The 15,637-nt window shown below is 35.0% G+C and overlaps 1 protein-coding gene across 1 annotated transcript; it reads left to right on the forward strand.

Moving 5' to 3' along the window:
• Window positions 1-4,681: 4,681 nt before the first annotated feature.
• LOC143585505 (dnaJ protein ERDJ2-like) lies at window positions 4,682-15,402 on the forward strand. Its single transcript, XM_077067278.1, has 11 exons — window positions 4,682-4,732; window positions 5,347-5,562; window positions 5,644-5,739; window positions 5,816-5,936; window positions 6,022-6,128; window positions 6,614-6,831; window positions 8,127-8,304; window positions 8,831-8,950; window positions 9,326-9,412; window positions 12,381-12,491; window positions 14,433-15,402. Exons 2-11 carry the CDS (start codon window positions 5,377-5,379, stop codon window positions 15,267-15,269), a joined length of 2,061 nt encoding a protein of 686 aa, XP_076923393.1. The 5' UTR covers window positions 4,682-4,732; window positions 5,347-5,376; the 3' UTR covers window positions 15,270-15,402.
• Window positions 15,403-15,637: the final 235 nt, after the last annotated feature.

The following is a 15,637-nucleotide window of genomic DNA, read 5'->3' on the forward strand; positions in this document are numbered from 1 at the left end:
TCGGGAAAACGTGAAGGAGGGGGGGGGGGTGGCAGAGGGTTATTATTAATATAATATTTCAATTTAAATTCTAATTTACAATTTACACCCCTCAACTTCTTAAATATATATAAACTATTTTTAAACTTTATTAATCTTTAACCCTTGAACTTTATAATTATACATAATTGATTAAAACTTGTTATATTTTTAATATCCTTAGATTTTTTACGTTTTATACCAGTATAGATTTAAACTTTGATTATTTTATAGACTTTTATAGGTTGGAGATTCGTTAATGGAACTAAACAGATAGAAAATGAAAATCATCGTAATTAATATTAAATGATAAACGACAAATACGAATTTATTGAAATGACACAATGGGTCGGTTTAACGTATACAAATACAAATACAAATAAGAATACAAATAAAAATTGACAAATGTCACTGAAGAAGATTCCGATGAAGCCTCTACCATAAATATCCTGAAAAATCTTTAGTGGTTGTATGTAGATAGTGAGACTGCTGAAGCTGTGATGGAGGATGAGGATTAACAAGAGTTTTTGCTAGTGTATGACTTAATGCAGTTGGTAAATCTATCCAGATCTGATTTGCATGTACTACATGAAATAAAGATCTTTTACATTCCTACATGGAAGTCATAAGGGAAGAAGTTCCAGATGTTTTCTTAGTTTGTGTGAGACTGGGAGTTCAATCCGGATGCTTTGCTTGATTGAAGATAGGATGATTTTTTAATGCAGACTGAAGAAAAACAAGAAACAAATGGAGCTACTTCTAATGGGGAGTCTGTTGGTGCATTTTGTGTCAGTAGTCCATAATTTAATGTTTGTCTTATCTATATTAAATAGTGTGTTATGTTTGTGTTTAGTTTGATATTTAATATGTTTGTTTAGAGACGAAGATAACATACAGGGGAAGTTGTTATAACTTTGCCTACGTTGTAAAGGCGAAAATGAGTGTGCTATAAACTAATCTTCGGCTAGGGTTTAGAAGTTCTACCTCTTGACGTTTTTGTGTTACCGTATATTGATAGACATTGTGTTATTAATCAATACAAGTAATCCTTTGGTTTTAATCCATTTCTCTACACGTTCTTGTTAGTGTTAAAACTCGTAAACAAATACTAAGGGGATTATGCACCCTTAAAGTCTGTGATACTTCTGTGATCTATCAATTCCAGGGACCTACATGGTTAGCTTCATATTGTATATGTCGAGGATGTTGAAGGCTTCTTGTTGATGCCGGAGATGATCCCCAGTTTTCTTCTATTTTACCACCATATCATCGATGTAGACTTCCATGGTGTCCCCCAGCTTTTCTTTGAACAACATGTTGACCAACCTCTGATATGTTGCACCTGCATTTCTAAGACCAAAGGGCATAACAATATAGCAATAAATACATGTTGGGTTCTTGGTCTGATGGTTCCATTTGAATTTGTTGAAATCCCGAGGAATCATCCATGAATGTCAACATCACATGACCCACCATTGCATCCACCATTGAATCTATGTGTGACAGAGGGAAAGGATCTTAGGGACAAGCCTTGTTGAGATTAGTATAGTTAACACAGAGTCACAAACTCTCCATTTTCCATTCTTTTTTTGTACCACCACTACACTAGTTGACCATCATGGGAACTTTACTTCTCTTATCATCCATGCCTTTAACAATCTTTCAACTTCTTTTTGGATGATAACATTCCTTTCCGCTGCAAATTTCATTCTCTTTTGCTGGGTAGGCCTGAATGTTTTTTGTCTAAACCAAGTTCATGAGTTAGAATATTTTTTTGAGATACCTATCATCTCTTCATGTTTCCATGCGAAAATGGAAATCCTGTTTTTAAGGAAGTTAATCATCTGGTCTTTAGTATCCTTGGGGATCCCAGTCCCTATAAGCACTTTGATGTCAGGATCCGATTTGTCTAGTTGTGTTTCTTTCACATCTTGCTCGGGTTATTCCAAGACATCAGGTACTTTATTTTGTAATTTCTATGTTTGAGTTGGTTTTGTTGTTGATTTCATTGATGAAGCACAACAGCCTTTCGCCTCCTACTGATCACTTTGAAGTTTGACAACCCCCCAAGGTGTCGGCATCTTGACACACTGGTGATAGGTTGAAGGGACTACTTTCATATCATGTATCCATGGACTGCCTAAGATAATATTGAAAGAAGTTAGAGTATAGTATATTGTTTTGTTTTGGATGGGGAGACTATGAATAAGGAAGCATGATATGAATCTAGTTTGACATTTTTGAATTCAATACGGTTATCACCTCTAATTTTTCTAGTTACAAGTTTTATTGTAATTTATTTATATTCTTGATAGAACTTATAATCAGATATGTATTTCACTTTTCAGCCTTAGAGATTCAACCTAGATGTAACTGGAGTAGTCATCAACCATAACTAAAGTGTACTCAAGGCCGGCCCATAGGGGTGGCGGGGTGGTCGACGGCCACATGGCCGACACCCCATTAGGCCTGAAATATATATTTTTTTAAAAATATATTTATTTTTATTAAAAACAATATGTATATTTAATGTTTAAACTTAATTACATGACCATTAGTTTGGTCTAGTGGCAAATGAGTATTACTCTCAACTACAAGGTTATGGGTTCAAGTCTCATTTGAGACATGTTTAATCATATTTTTATACAAAAAATTTTTACAAAGCCCCAATTATAACCAAGTAAACCTATATTTTTTTCCACAACCCCAATTATAACCAAGTAAACCTATATTTTTTACACAACCCCAATTATAACCAAGTAAACCTATATAAATATATAATTGTTTAAACCAACAAAATACTTCTTTTTAATTAAGGCTAAAAATAAATTCGCCTTCGGCCCAAACTTTTTTTTTGCTTTCTCGAAGCCGGGCCTGAGTGTACTTCTTTTCTTAAAGGCTTTTCATAGAAGAGACGTGAGTTGGATAAAGTTCAATGAAATGAATCAGATCTTACCCAGGCCCGAAGCTAAAAGTTTATTTCGCTTTCATTTGAAACGACATGTCTAACTTCACTTATAAATTAAACGAGAGATTTGAGTTAGAACAACCCCTTTAAGGCAAATTAGATTTTAATAATCCCACATCTTTGTAGTTGAACGATAATTATTTCACTTCAAAAACTTCTTGCCACCAGTCCCACATTTCGCCCTATTTTTCTCATTGGATCCTCATTAAAGGAGTTAAGTTTTTTCCGAATTTCATACAGATGTATTTGGGCTTTTGATTGGAATGATGATACAAGTCAACTGTTGTAAAACTTCTTCCGAAGCGGTTTTATTCAGATGTTTAAACTTCCAGTTAACACCGTTTTTAACGGGGTCTATTGAAAAAAAAAGAGTACGAAAGATACGATTTGTGGCTAGAAATTTTAAGATAGGACCATTATTATCCCAGCGCAAGAAACAATGAAAATATGAAAATCCAATTAGCCAATTTATTTTTTTTATACGAAATAAAAAAATAAAACTATTTTTGTTTGTTTCTACGTCTTTAAAAGCGTTTAGAGTCTGTTTAATATTTTTTTAACATCTAATTTTATGAGAAAATTCCTAAAATAGCCCATTTATAGAATGTGGTTCCAAGTTTGTCCCCCTAAATTCAAGTTTCTAATTTTCTCCCTTTGGTATCTCGTCGCCGGCGATATGTTAGCGAACACCGACGATGTGTTAACATAACATAGGGTTGACGATGCATTATGTTGCTAACATAGGGTAGCAACGATGCGTTAATGTTTAAAGCAGGGGTTCCACGATACGTTAGTGGACAACGCATCGCTGCTACCCTATGTTATGTTAACACATCGTAGGTGTTCGCTAACATGTCGCCGGCGACGAGATACGTTTATGTTGCTAACATAGGGTAGCAGCGATGCGTTATCAGCTAACGCATCGTGGAACCCCTGCTTTAAACATTAACGCATCGCTGCTACCCTATGTTAACAACATAACGCATCGTCAACCCTATGTTATGTCAACACATCGTCGGTTTTCGCTAACATGTCGCCGGCGACGAGATACCAAAAGGACAAAGTTGGAAACTTAAATTTAGAGGAACAAAATTGGAACCACATTCTATAAATGGGCTATTTTGGGAATTTTCCCTAATTTTATTGAAACTTCAATACTAGTCTAACAACAAACTAAACTGGAGACAAGAGAAAACACACCACATCTATTCTTCCTTTTTTTGAACGGTAAATAAAAAGAATTGCCTAGGTATTCCGTACGGGGTGACTCAATGGCAAAAAGCCACCGTCAGCTGGTCCAATCCAGCCTTACGCAACCCTTAAGCGTTTCGAAGTTATCTCCAGTTCCGGTAAAAACCACCGACCCGAAGGCCCACTGGTGGTAAAACCCGGACGCCGTAAGGATCGAACTAGAGATCACAAAGATCTCAGTCTTCATTCATTGAGCCACCCATGTCCACTCCTAAATGTTGTTAGTATGATTTAAACTTAGGTCTTCGTTGAAAAACCCAAATCGCTTACGACTATACAGTGTTTGTTTTTTAAAAGTTTTTAAATAATATAATGTTATAAAATATGAATGAAAAAGGAATTATTGAAAAACCCGTAATTGTCGAGTGAGTCATAAATAAAGTAGGTTTCATAACGTAAGATCTGAACAACAAACAAGGGCTGGCTGGCTGGCTCGCTCCTTCCTTTTACCGTAGAACCAAGTCGTCTTCTTCTTTTTCTGATCAACACACGCAGGTCAATCAATCCCTAATAATAGTAATTCTATTTAAAGTTTGTTGCCTAACACTGCTACTTGTTATAGTGTTAATAATATGATTGTTCCACAAATCATCCTGTTAGAGATCAAAATTTTATGTAATAAGCCCTAGATACGTCAGTCAGTCAGTCAGTCAGTCTCTCATGTGTTCGTTTGTTACAAACTTTCTGTCTTCAGTTTGTGTGTTTAATCCTAATACTTTAAAATGCATACAAGGCTAATAATAATAATAATGTTTTGAGGATCTTTCAGTATTATTATTATCATACTTGTATGCGTTTAAAAATAGATTCAAGTATTAGAAACTTAATTAATAAGATTAGAATTTAGACAGTTAATATGGTATGTGCATTTGGCCTTGTAATGCCATGTGAATACACTTCATAGTGATTAGTCATTAAGCGGACAGGGCCAAATTACTAGTGACTTTGAAATCAAGCCGACGATTCACAAGTCAACGTGCCATAGATGAATTATCAGTTTGATGATGCATCATCATTCTGTTCCTGCCCTCTATCATCTATTTTGTTGATTAATATCCGATAAACAATCAGATGCATGTGTTCAAATAAAAGTGTAATCTTCATTGCAGAGTGACAACCTGGCATAGGAAGAATTGAACATGGCTGCATCGGAAGAGAATAATACACTTTTCCCAATCTTTATTTTCTCTTTATTGGCTCTACCTTTAGTACCTTACACAATATTCCAGTTATATCATTTAGCTACCAAGAAGGCGAGGATTGCCAAGTGTCAATGTTCCGTCTGCTTTCAGTCTGGAAAGTACCACAAGTCCATCTTCAGACGTGTCAGTTTATTCTCCTCCCCTCTCTTTTTTACAATACTATTTGCATAACTTTTGAATTTGTTTTTGGAATTATGTCAACAGATATCAAACTTTTCAACGTATAATAACTTGACTCTTCTTATACTTTGGGTGATAATGGTGATGTTGGCATATCACATAAAAAGTAGCAGCCATGTGGTAATATGCATACAGCTATACAACTTTTTATATGCATTTCACTTTGTGCTGTTTATAACATGTATCTTTATTACAGGTAGAAGTTTTTGAACCATTCAGTATTCTTGGATTAGAACACGGAGCTACGGATTTGGAAATTAAAAAGGCATACAGGAGACTTTCAATTCAGTACCATCCGGATAAAAATCCAGATCCAGGTTTGGATTCTATTTCTTCCCCAAACATGTTTTTGAATCTTGATGATATGTAAGTTCTATATGTCCTAGCTTTTTTATTTTTCAGAGGCACACAATTATTTTGTGGAATACATATCAAAGGCTTACCAGGCTCTAACAGACCATGTATCACGTGAGAATTTTGAAAAGTATGGTCATCCTGACGGTAGGCAGGTATAACTACCTTGTAATTAGTTTATGGGGCAAATGTCATATATACCCCTATAAACTTGGAAAATATCATATGTCCCGATGCGAAACTAAAAATATTATATCTGCCCTTACAAAGTAGTAAAAATATCATACATATCCAATTCGTTAAATACAATTTAGTAAATGTTTATCTGTTTTTAGCTCAATTCCCCCTTCCCCCTCCCCCCCACCCCGTCTTTGTCTAAAACTTAAAAGTTTTATATGCGCTCATTTTGCTTATCGTCAATGTTGCTGAAATCTAAATAAAATATAGTGGAAAGGGGTAGAATGGGCATTAAGTAAAAATTCATTAAAGTTGGGTGTATATGATATTTTTAGTTTTGGATGGTTATATATGAAAATTTTCTAGTTTGTAAGGGTATGTATGAAATTTATCCTTACTTCATTTTAAGTGTTATAAATTAGTTGAATATGATTGAATTGATTTGAGTATATTGTTTTTATAGGGGCTTCAAATGGGCATTGCGCTCCCTCAGTTTTTATTGAACATTGATGGGACATCGGGTGCGATTAATTTACTTGGGATTGTTGGGATTTGCATTATTTTGCCTCTGGTGATGGCTGTTATGTACTTATCTATGTCATCCAAATATACTGGAAACTATGTGTTGAAGCATACATTATCAGCATATTTCTATCTTATGAAACCTTCTTTAGCTCCAAGGTACGACTTTTGACTTTTTTACTAGAATGTATTTGATCTAGTTGGATGCTTTATATGTGCTCGTCTAACTAACTAGTGGATCTGAAGTCAAGGGGGTACACGAAACCGCATAAACTGTTCTGAAACTTAAAAGTTTAAACCGTGATAATTGAACCGTTTGGTTTATGTTTTCGTAAAACCCAAACTTTCGGTTTGGTTTCGTTTTTGCATGTAACTAATACTGAGAAAACTGAGCTGGACTTAATTTATGTATTAATAATATTTTATATTAACTTTGGATTAAATTTACATTGGAAAAGAAAAGCTAAAAAAATAATCGAGATCTTGAGGCAAGCTTTGACGGCTTGTTCATTTGTGCTTTGATGACTTGTAGATTATTACCCATAATTCCGTTTTGAATGAAATTTACAGTTTTACACCGAAACGTTGATAAAAATAAGCGCGTCACAATGATATATGGAATTTTATAAAACACACATTATAAAAGTTATAAGAGAAAAACAAAATATATCAAAAAATTGAGTGGGCCTTGTGTCAAAAGGTGGTTGGACAAAAAAGGAAAAGAAAAGCCAAATGGAAAAGTATAGGGTAGATAGGCCTATAGGGTATGTGTAGTTAAACTTTAGAGGGCCATATTGTAACTTCAAATTTATTTGTATTTAACCATGCTTGACTTGTACAACAGTGCTTCTAGCACTTGTACATTTCTGTTTCATGAACAGACAGTTCATGTGAGTGAGAACTGACATCCTGTTTTGCATATATTACGACTTACCATTTCTTGGGCCAAGCTACATTTGTTTTATCGAGAATTTTGAGAACTCAATTGCTTTGTAAGAATCGCGAGAACTCTTATTAAACAGTAATTTTTTATGTGTTTTTGTAAATTATGTATACAGAAATAAAAAAAAACATATATAGGTCAACTATTTACACATATATGATGAATGTTTGAAAATAGAATAAGAAAAAAAAGCTGGGAACATGTGTAACGAGTGTAAGTTACACTATTCACACATTTTATCAAACGTTCGTTACATATATGTAAATAGATGACATACATATGTGTTGTTTTTTTTATTTTCATATATGTAATTAGCATATAATACATATGAAAAAAATTGATTGTTTGATAAGAGTTCTCGTGGTTCTTACACCTCAAATGAGCTCTCAGCTTATCTTAATCCTTTGTATGTACATGTAGTCTTATGAATGATATTGGACTATGCTATATGAAAATTGACTGAAGTAACAAATATTTGTTCTTGTTCTGTCGTTATTTAAATAATATACAGTAAGGTGATGGATGTTTTTATAAAAGCGGCTGAATACATGGAGATTCCAGTTAGAAGGAGTGATGGAGACTCTCTTCAGAGACTGTTTGTTTTGGTTAGAAGCGAGCTGAATTTGGACTTTAAGAACATTAAGCAAGAACAGGCTAAGTTTTGGAAGCAACACCCGTCTCTAGTGAAGGTTATATTAACTATTAACTTTATTATTGCACAAATAATCCTTGTGGTTTGACCAAATTTCAAGCTTGGTCCCCAGATTTTAAAATTTGCAAACTTAGTCTAAACATTTGTGTGAGGGTTGCGCATTTAGTCCCCACCGTTAATTCTAGTTAGTTTTTATCGAAAAATGATGTCACGTATGTCAGGTAGTTATGTCTTTTTTGAAAGAGCACTTTATTAGGGTTCCAAAATTGAAAAGACATCATTGCTCTCACATAAATGACACATGGCATCACTTTTCAGTTAAAAAGCTAACCGAGATTAACATCAACATGCAACCCTCTCTCAAATGATTGGATTAAGTTTGAGTTTTTTAAATCTGGTGACCAAACTTGCAATATGGTCAAACCACTTGAACCATATATGCATTGTTTTCTCTTGTTATTGTTATCGTTATTATTTTATATTTATTATTATTATTAGTTATTGTTATTATTATGTCTTTGGTCTGTTTTTAATAATTGCTATTAACAATCTTTTAAGCGCAGACTGAATTGTTAGTTCAAGCCCAACTAAACCGCGAGTCAGGATGTTTATCTCAGTCTCTGCAACGTGATATTAGACGTATACTTGAGGTTGCTCCTCGCCTTCTTGAAGAGTTAATGAAGGTATATTTATACACTATTTGTAATAATTTTGCTTTAATTTTTCTTACTCTATTAAGTTTTTCATAATTTATGAATGAAATTTGAATAGGATATAGTACAATATTCCAAAGGAAAATTAAGGCTTTGTTACGTTTTCACATTAAAGTAAAATATAGTACTTAGTTCTTTATTTCATATAATGCGTATTGGTGTTCCAAAAATATCTTTTGGGTCATAGGATTTCTGTTTTCTCCTCAATCAAGATATCCTTTATTTTGTCTACAATAGATTACTTTCATCATAAAAAATTTGGAGCGTTATATAATTATGTGTATGTTACATTTATTATAGTTAATTCTGTTAAACGTTATTAAAAGGCTTGTGTTTTTGTTGTAGATGGCAGTTCTACAGCGTCCGCCACATGGGCATGGCTGGCTGAGACCTGCAATTGGGGTGGTTGAACTCTCACAGTGTATAATACAGGTGACGTTTACTTCTGCTTTTTATTTATAATTATTTAAAAAGAATAAAGATTATATATATATATGTGTGTGTGTGTGTGTGTGTGTATTTATAATATACTTAGTTAGTTAGTTACTATGCATTGAGATGTGCTCATATTGGCATGTTTTTTTGAGGTGCAATGTGCCATATAACAGTGAAATCATTTGTGATAATCTTTAACATCTACAATGTAACATAAGAATTCAATTGAAGGCAGCAACGTTGAATCAACATAAGTCATCTACTGAACAACATTAGCTACAAAATCGTAATTTCGATATTCAAACTCAGATTCTCATAAATAACATAAATTGCTTAGTTTAGACACAAAATGATACATAAACTGGCTAAGAGAGATTGGTACATTTCTTAATTCTTAATGATTGAAATTGATTTTGTAATCCAATTCGAGAAGGCTTAAATATCCAGTTTACAGTGATAAAACTGAAATAACATAAACATCGACACCTACAAATAACATAAATTGCTTAGTTTAGACACAAAATGATACATAAACTGGCTAAGAGAGATTGGTACATTTCTTAATTCTTAATGATTGAAATTGATTTTGTAATCCAATTCGAGAAGGCTTAAATATCCAGTTTACAGTGATAAAACTAAAATAACATAAACATCGACACCTCAAATGAACGGAAACCTGATACGTATCCAACCAGACCCGATGAAAAGGAGGATCCTACATAATCAATTGAATCAAGTGGGTGGCTAATCTGAATTTTCCACTTGTCAATTCTTGCCCAAGTAGGAGTAGTGGGGGCTGTTAAGGCCAGTAACCGTTGTCAATTAGTAGTATTAGTATTGCGTTATTGTTTTTGATTTAGGTGCCGATGTTATTATCATCAAAAACAGGTGTCGTTCGAGTCAGTTTTTTATTCTATGAATTGGTTCCATTGCTGGGAATTTAAAGAAATGGTGGTGCCATAGTTATTAAAAGCGCACTGGGTGCGCGCCTAGGCGCTAATTCAAGGCCCAGCGCAGGTAAAGCGCTTGGTGGTGGTCGAGGCACGCTTCTAGCAAGATTCTGGCTAAAATATGAAAATTCCGGTTAGATTCCGGCCAAAACCTGGAAATTCTGGCCTGAATTGGAGAAGAATTACCTGGAAGCGGAGGATAGCCTTTTTGTGTTATCGTGTACATGCTTTAAAGCACAGAAGAAAAGCTGCTACAAGTTTATTATTTATTTTATATATTTTAAAGTAAAGCATATGCACTGTTTGTTTGCAGCTCTGCTGCTAGCCTGCTACAGTAACACCATGTTTGACTTTTCAAATCAATTGATAACTTAAGATTCTTTTTTTATAAATGATAGGCTAAATTAAATAATTTTTTATTTTTAAAACTATCTGTTATGACTATTAAAATAATATGTGAAGTTTTAATGATTCTTTAGCTTTCTAGTCTTTATATTATAAAATTTTAAACTTATTTTTTAATTTTTAATTTTTATGCGTATTACATAATAGCTTTTGCTTTTTATATTTGAATAATGGTATTATTTTTCTAATACATACATATTTTTAATTTTATTCATTTGGGTGCGCTTTTATTTCTCTCAGGCCCTCGCTTTTATGCGCTTTGCGCCTAAGCCCTAGGCTAGACCTGTGCACCTTGAGTGCGCCTAGCGCTATTAATAACTATGGGTGGTGCTAGACGAGGGTGTGCAGTCTCGAATTTACAGAAACGATGGTGGGGAAAATTGAATAAACGAGGGTGTGCAATTGAGAAATTGAAGAAAAAATGGTGCCGACACAGAACGAGAGCAGTGGACTAGTGAAGCTCACGCCAACCCAATTGCCGCTCAATTAACAGCCCTCGCTGATAAAATCGCTTCTTTGGAATTTCTTCTTAGGGATGAAGAAAAGGCCCTGTAAGCATACGCCGTTTTCCAGGACAAGAAATTGGAAGAGTGTTCCCTCATACACTAAGCCAATGCAGCCCGATCCCAAACCAGATCCCCTACTGGAGAATGCGTCATTCGTAAGGTGGGGCCTTGTGACTTATGGGCTTGCGCTCCCACCGGGATCTCTTTACCACCCGGTAGTCCATGTTATAATGCTCAAGCCGGCTCATGGTCATCTCTCTGCCTATTACTAAAGATTGGGGAATTGACCTCCAACTTCATTCAGTTCGAGCAAATCCGGGATCCAGGAACCCGATAAGCCTACAATTGAATGGCTACACAATCAAAGCGGGAATCACAATGATCTTCAACGTTCTATGAAGCGAATCTATGAAGCGGGTGCAACTATGATTGAGTGGCTGATCCCTTGGCACTACTATATTGGGTTTTTGACTTAAGGACAAGTCATTTGTCTGGGTGGAATGTATTGATACGTATCGGACCAGACCTGAAGGAAAGGAGGATCAGAAATAATCAATCAATAAAGTTGGCGGCTAATTTGAAATTCTAGCTTGTCAATTCCCGACCAATTAGGAGTAGTGGGGCAGTTAAGCCCAGTTATCGTTGTAACTAGTAATATTAGTATCGTGCTCTTACTATTATTATTATTATTATTATTATTATTATTATTATCACAATTAGGGTGTTAACCTTGTAGATCAGCCTTCTTGAATTGGGTTATTATGTTTCAGTAATTGAATTGTAGTTTTGGTCTAATTTTATCAAAACCCTAATTAATATTGCTACGAACGGTTATTTGACTTAAACCAGTTAACAGTGCTCTCTACTATCGTATCAATTACACTTGTGAATTAGAACATTTTTTTCCAATATTTTTTTATGCCGGTAAATTTAAAGTTTTTCATTCTAATAATTACTAAGCTGCTAAGTTGCAATAACTAAACATGCGGCGGTCATTTGATTTTGCTAGATCCCAGATGGAGAAAAACATAACTTTTTAGCATGACACATACCGCATATATCGTTTTAAAGTGGCGCTAATTTTCGCAATAATGCTACATGTAGGCAGTTCCACTCAGTGCACGAAAACCTGCTGGAAGGTCGATCGAAGGAATTGCCCCCTTTTTGCAACTGCCACATTTCAGTGAGTCTGTTCTTAAAAAGCTTGCCAGAAAGGTACCACTCCCTCTCTTGTCATATATATATGTGTGTGCGCGCGCGCGTGTGGTGTGTGTGCGCGCGCGCGTGTGGTGTGTGTGCGTCTTTGAGAACGTAAGGGTCAGTGGGTAATACATATGTATAAATATACATGTTTACTTCAAGAATCTGGGCATCATTGCCAAATTATCTTCCGAAGATTTCCCAAATTAGGGTTGTGCATGGAACGGTTTGGGTTGGTTTTCCAACGATTTTGAGTTTTTGAAAACCGTTCAGTTTTGGTTTCTTTGGATTTTGGTTTAGGTTTGGTTTGGCTTTGGTTTTGCGTTTTGGGCTTGAAAATTATTGGCTGAAAACGAAGTTAAGCAAAAACTAGTGAAGTTGGGTCTCAAATGTATGATAGTTATTAATTAACTTATTATACGTTTGGCCTAAATATTGGGTTAGACTATATTAAATTATTATAAATTACTTAAAATAAAAAAATGAAAATCTATTACTTTAGTTCGGTTCTGTTTGTTTTTTTGTCCAAAAAGTTACACACAACCGAAACTGAACCAAAAGTTTTGTTTTTAGAAAACATAACACCAAACCGTCGGTTTTTGTTTCAGTTTTCTTACTCGGTTTCGGATCGACTTTCACGGTTTCATGCACACCCATATCCCAAATTGTTGTCTTCCCTGCATTGGTTAATGAGGAACCTTATTTGTGTTCTTTCAACTTACTTTTTGCTGTTAAAGTCTGCAACTTTGGTTAATTGACCCATAATATAATATTAGTTCGGGTGTTCAGGTCTGATACTAATTGGCTCTTCATCTAATCTTTTTAATCTGTTCTATGTGATGCTTGTAAACTTTTTTTTTCTTCTTCTATAAATAACGAACATGTCAAATATGATTAGAAAATGTTATTACAATAATAATCTAAACCATTGATTAAAAACCTATGTAGCACGGGAACGCCACTTATATGGCAGTGCCCATCTCGGGTACTCATTGGGGACGGAAACGTCATGGGTACTCGTAGGGGACGTTTCCTAAACGTTTCCAGCTTTGCGGGGACATTCTAAACGCTTTCAATGTCGAGGACGTATCTGATAGAAGTATCCAGCCCGTTTCCATGTAATTTTAGGGTTTTAACCCTTTCTAATTCCAAAACTGGCCATTAAATAAACAGACCATACATATTCAGCTTATCTAATCTCTCAACTCTCAAGTCTCATCATCTCTATCGATTATGGCTTCTCAAGAAGAAGGATTATCAACTGCATCAGTAGAACCTCCATTGTGGGACTATGTGACTGAAATCAAAAAGCAAGGTGCAGTAGTAGGAACTTGGAAATGATTTGATTATCGATAATTAATTACCTTTGGAAGATGTAGGGTTTTTGGAGGGTGCTAATCTCTCAATAGATGAACCTCCCATAAGCACCATATACTTTCTTTTTTTTGGACAATATCCAAGAAGATGTAGGTTCTATGTAGGGTTTTTGGTGGGTGCCGATCTCTCAATAGATGAACCGGAGTTTGAAAATGATTTGATTATCAATAATTAATTGCCTTTGGAAGATGTAGTGTTTTCGGAGTTTACACTTTACATCAATATATATCTTTTTTGGAATTTGTTTAATATATATATATAGACTTTGGGCAACTTTCAATTATTTTCCGTTATCAGTATAAATTGCTTTTGTTTACCATTCATATATGGAGGTTGCAAGATGGATGAGTTGTGTAACTTGTCAAATGTGTGTTGCTCAAAGCAACTCGTTTTACATTGTGGGTTTAAGATGCTTTTTTTTAGTAACTTTTTTGTGGATGTTTTATATAATTACATAAACAACATTATCGAAATAGGTATCTAAACTCTTTGAAATAATTGATGTGTATGCATGAAATGGTGACTTTTAAGGGACTGTCAACGAGCTGTTTTTTGAATCTTTTTGATGGTTGGTTGCAGAAAGTTCGTACATTTGAGGATTTCCGTGAGCTAAACCAACAAGAGCGTTTCGACTTACTAACTAAGGTTGCAGGATTCTCCCCAACTCAATCCCAAGATGTAGAAACAGTTCTAGAAATGGTGCCTTCCATTACCTTCGACATCAAATGTGAAACCGAAGGCGAAGAAGCAATTCAAGAAGGAGACATTGTAACCATGCGCGGTTGGGTCACACTTAACCGTAAGAGCCACATAGTTCGAGCCCTCCCTCACTGCCCCAACTACCCGTTCCACAAAGAGGAAAACTTTTGGTTGCTGTTAGCCGACCCCAACTCCAACGGTGTCTGGATATCACAAAAAGTCAGCTTCATGGATGAAACTGCAGCGTTAATCGCGGCTTCAAAAGTGATACGCGAGTCAAAAGAATGGGCCGGTGCGAGCCCAAAAGAGCTTAATTCGGCGGTTAAAGAAGCGGTTGAAAAGGTGAAGAATGGGTCAAGGTTGGTTATAGGGCGGTTTTTGGCTCCGGATGAGGGTACTTATAATTTGACGTTGTATTGTTTGAGTGACTCATGGCTGGGGTGTGACACGAAAATGAGTTTGAAGTTGAAGGTTTTGAAGAGGACGAGAGCTGGGACGAGGGGGGGCGTTCAGTTGGATGAGGGTGCGGGGATGGAGGATGGGGTTGAGGAGGAACAATTGGAGGAAGATGAGTATGATGATGATGAAAGTGAATATAGTGCTGAAGAAGAAGAAGAAGAAGAAGAAGAAGAAGAAGAAGAAGAAGAAGAAGAAGAAGAAGAGCATGTTGCGGATGATGAGGACGACAATGATGATGAAGACAAGAAAGACGATTAGAGGTTTATACTCAGCTTTTGGTTTTGGTTCATATTTTATAGATTTGATTGAACATCCAGAATGTGTTCCAAAATGGTAATGGAGTTAAAACGTAATTTAATTTTTATAATCTCCAGATTAACTTATTGAAAAATTCTTTTGATTTTGTCTCGTTTTGCAAAACACATTTCTAAAAGTTTTGAATTTTTAGGTGACAAATATGAAATATGAACACCAACTCTACTTTTAAATTATACTTTTTTTGTCCACCACAAATTTGATCACTGTCTTCCTACTTTAGTTGAAGCCTATTGTGAATGCATGCACCAAACTGGCGTTTCATAGATTGCCAAACAGTTCATTTTATAAATTAAATTAATTAAATAACT

This window comes from Bidens hawaiensis, unplaced genomic scaffold, assembly GCF_021521415.1.
Source record: "Bidens hawaiensis isolate Kalapana, Puna unplaced genomic scaffold, B.hawaiensis_p1.1 tig00033868_1, whole genome shotgun sequence".
Classification (NCBI taxonomy): Eukaryota; Viridiplantae; Streptophyta; class Magnoliopsida; order Asterales; family Asteraceae; genus Bidens; species Bidens hawaiensis.

Coding starts and splice junctions, on each gene's coding strand:
- LOC143585505 (XM_077067278.1), top strand. CDS start 5,377: ATGGCTGCATCGGAAGAGAATAATACACTTTTCCCAATCTTTATTTTC. Junction 5,740..5,815: donor TAAAAAGTAGCAGCCATGTG/GTAATATGCATA, acceptor TCTTTATTACAG/GTAGAAGTTTTTGAACCATT. Junction 9,413..12,380: donor TCTCACAGTGTATAATACAG/GTGACGTTTACT, acceptor TGCTACATGTAG/GCAGTTCCACTCAGTGCACG.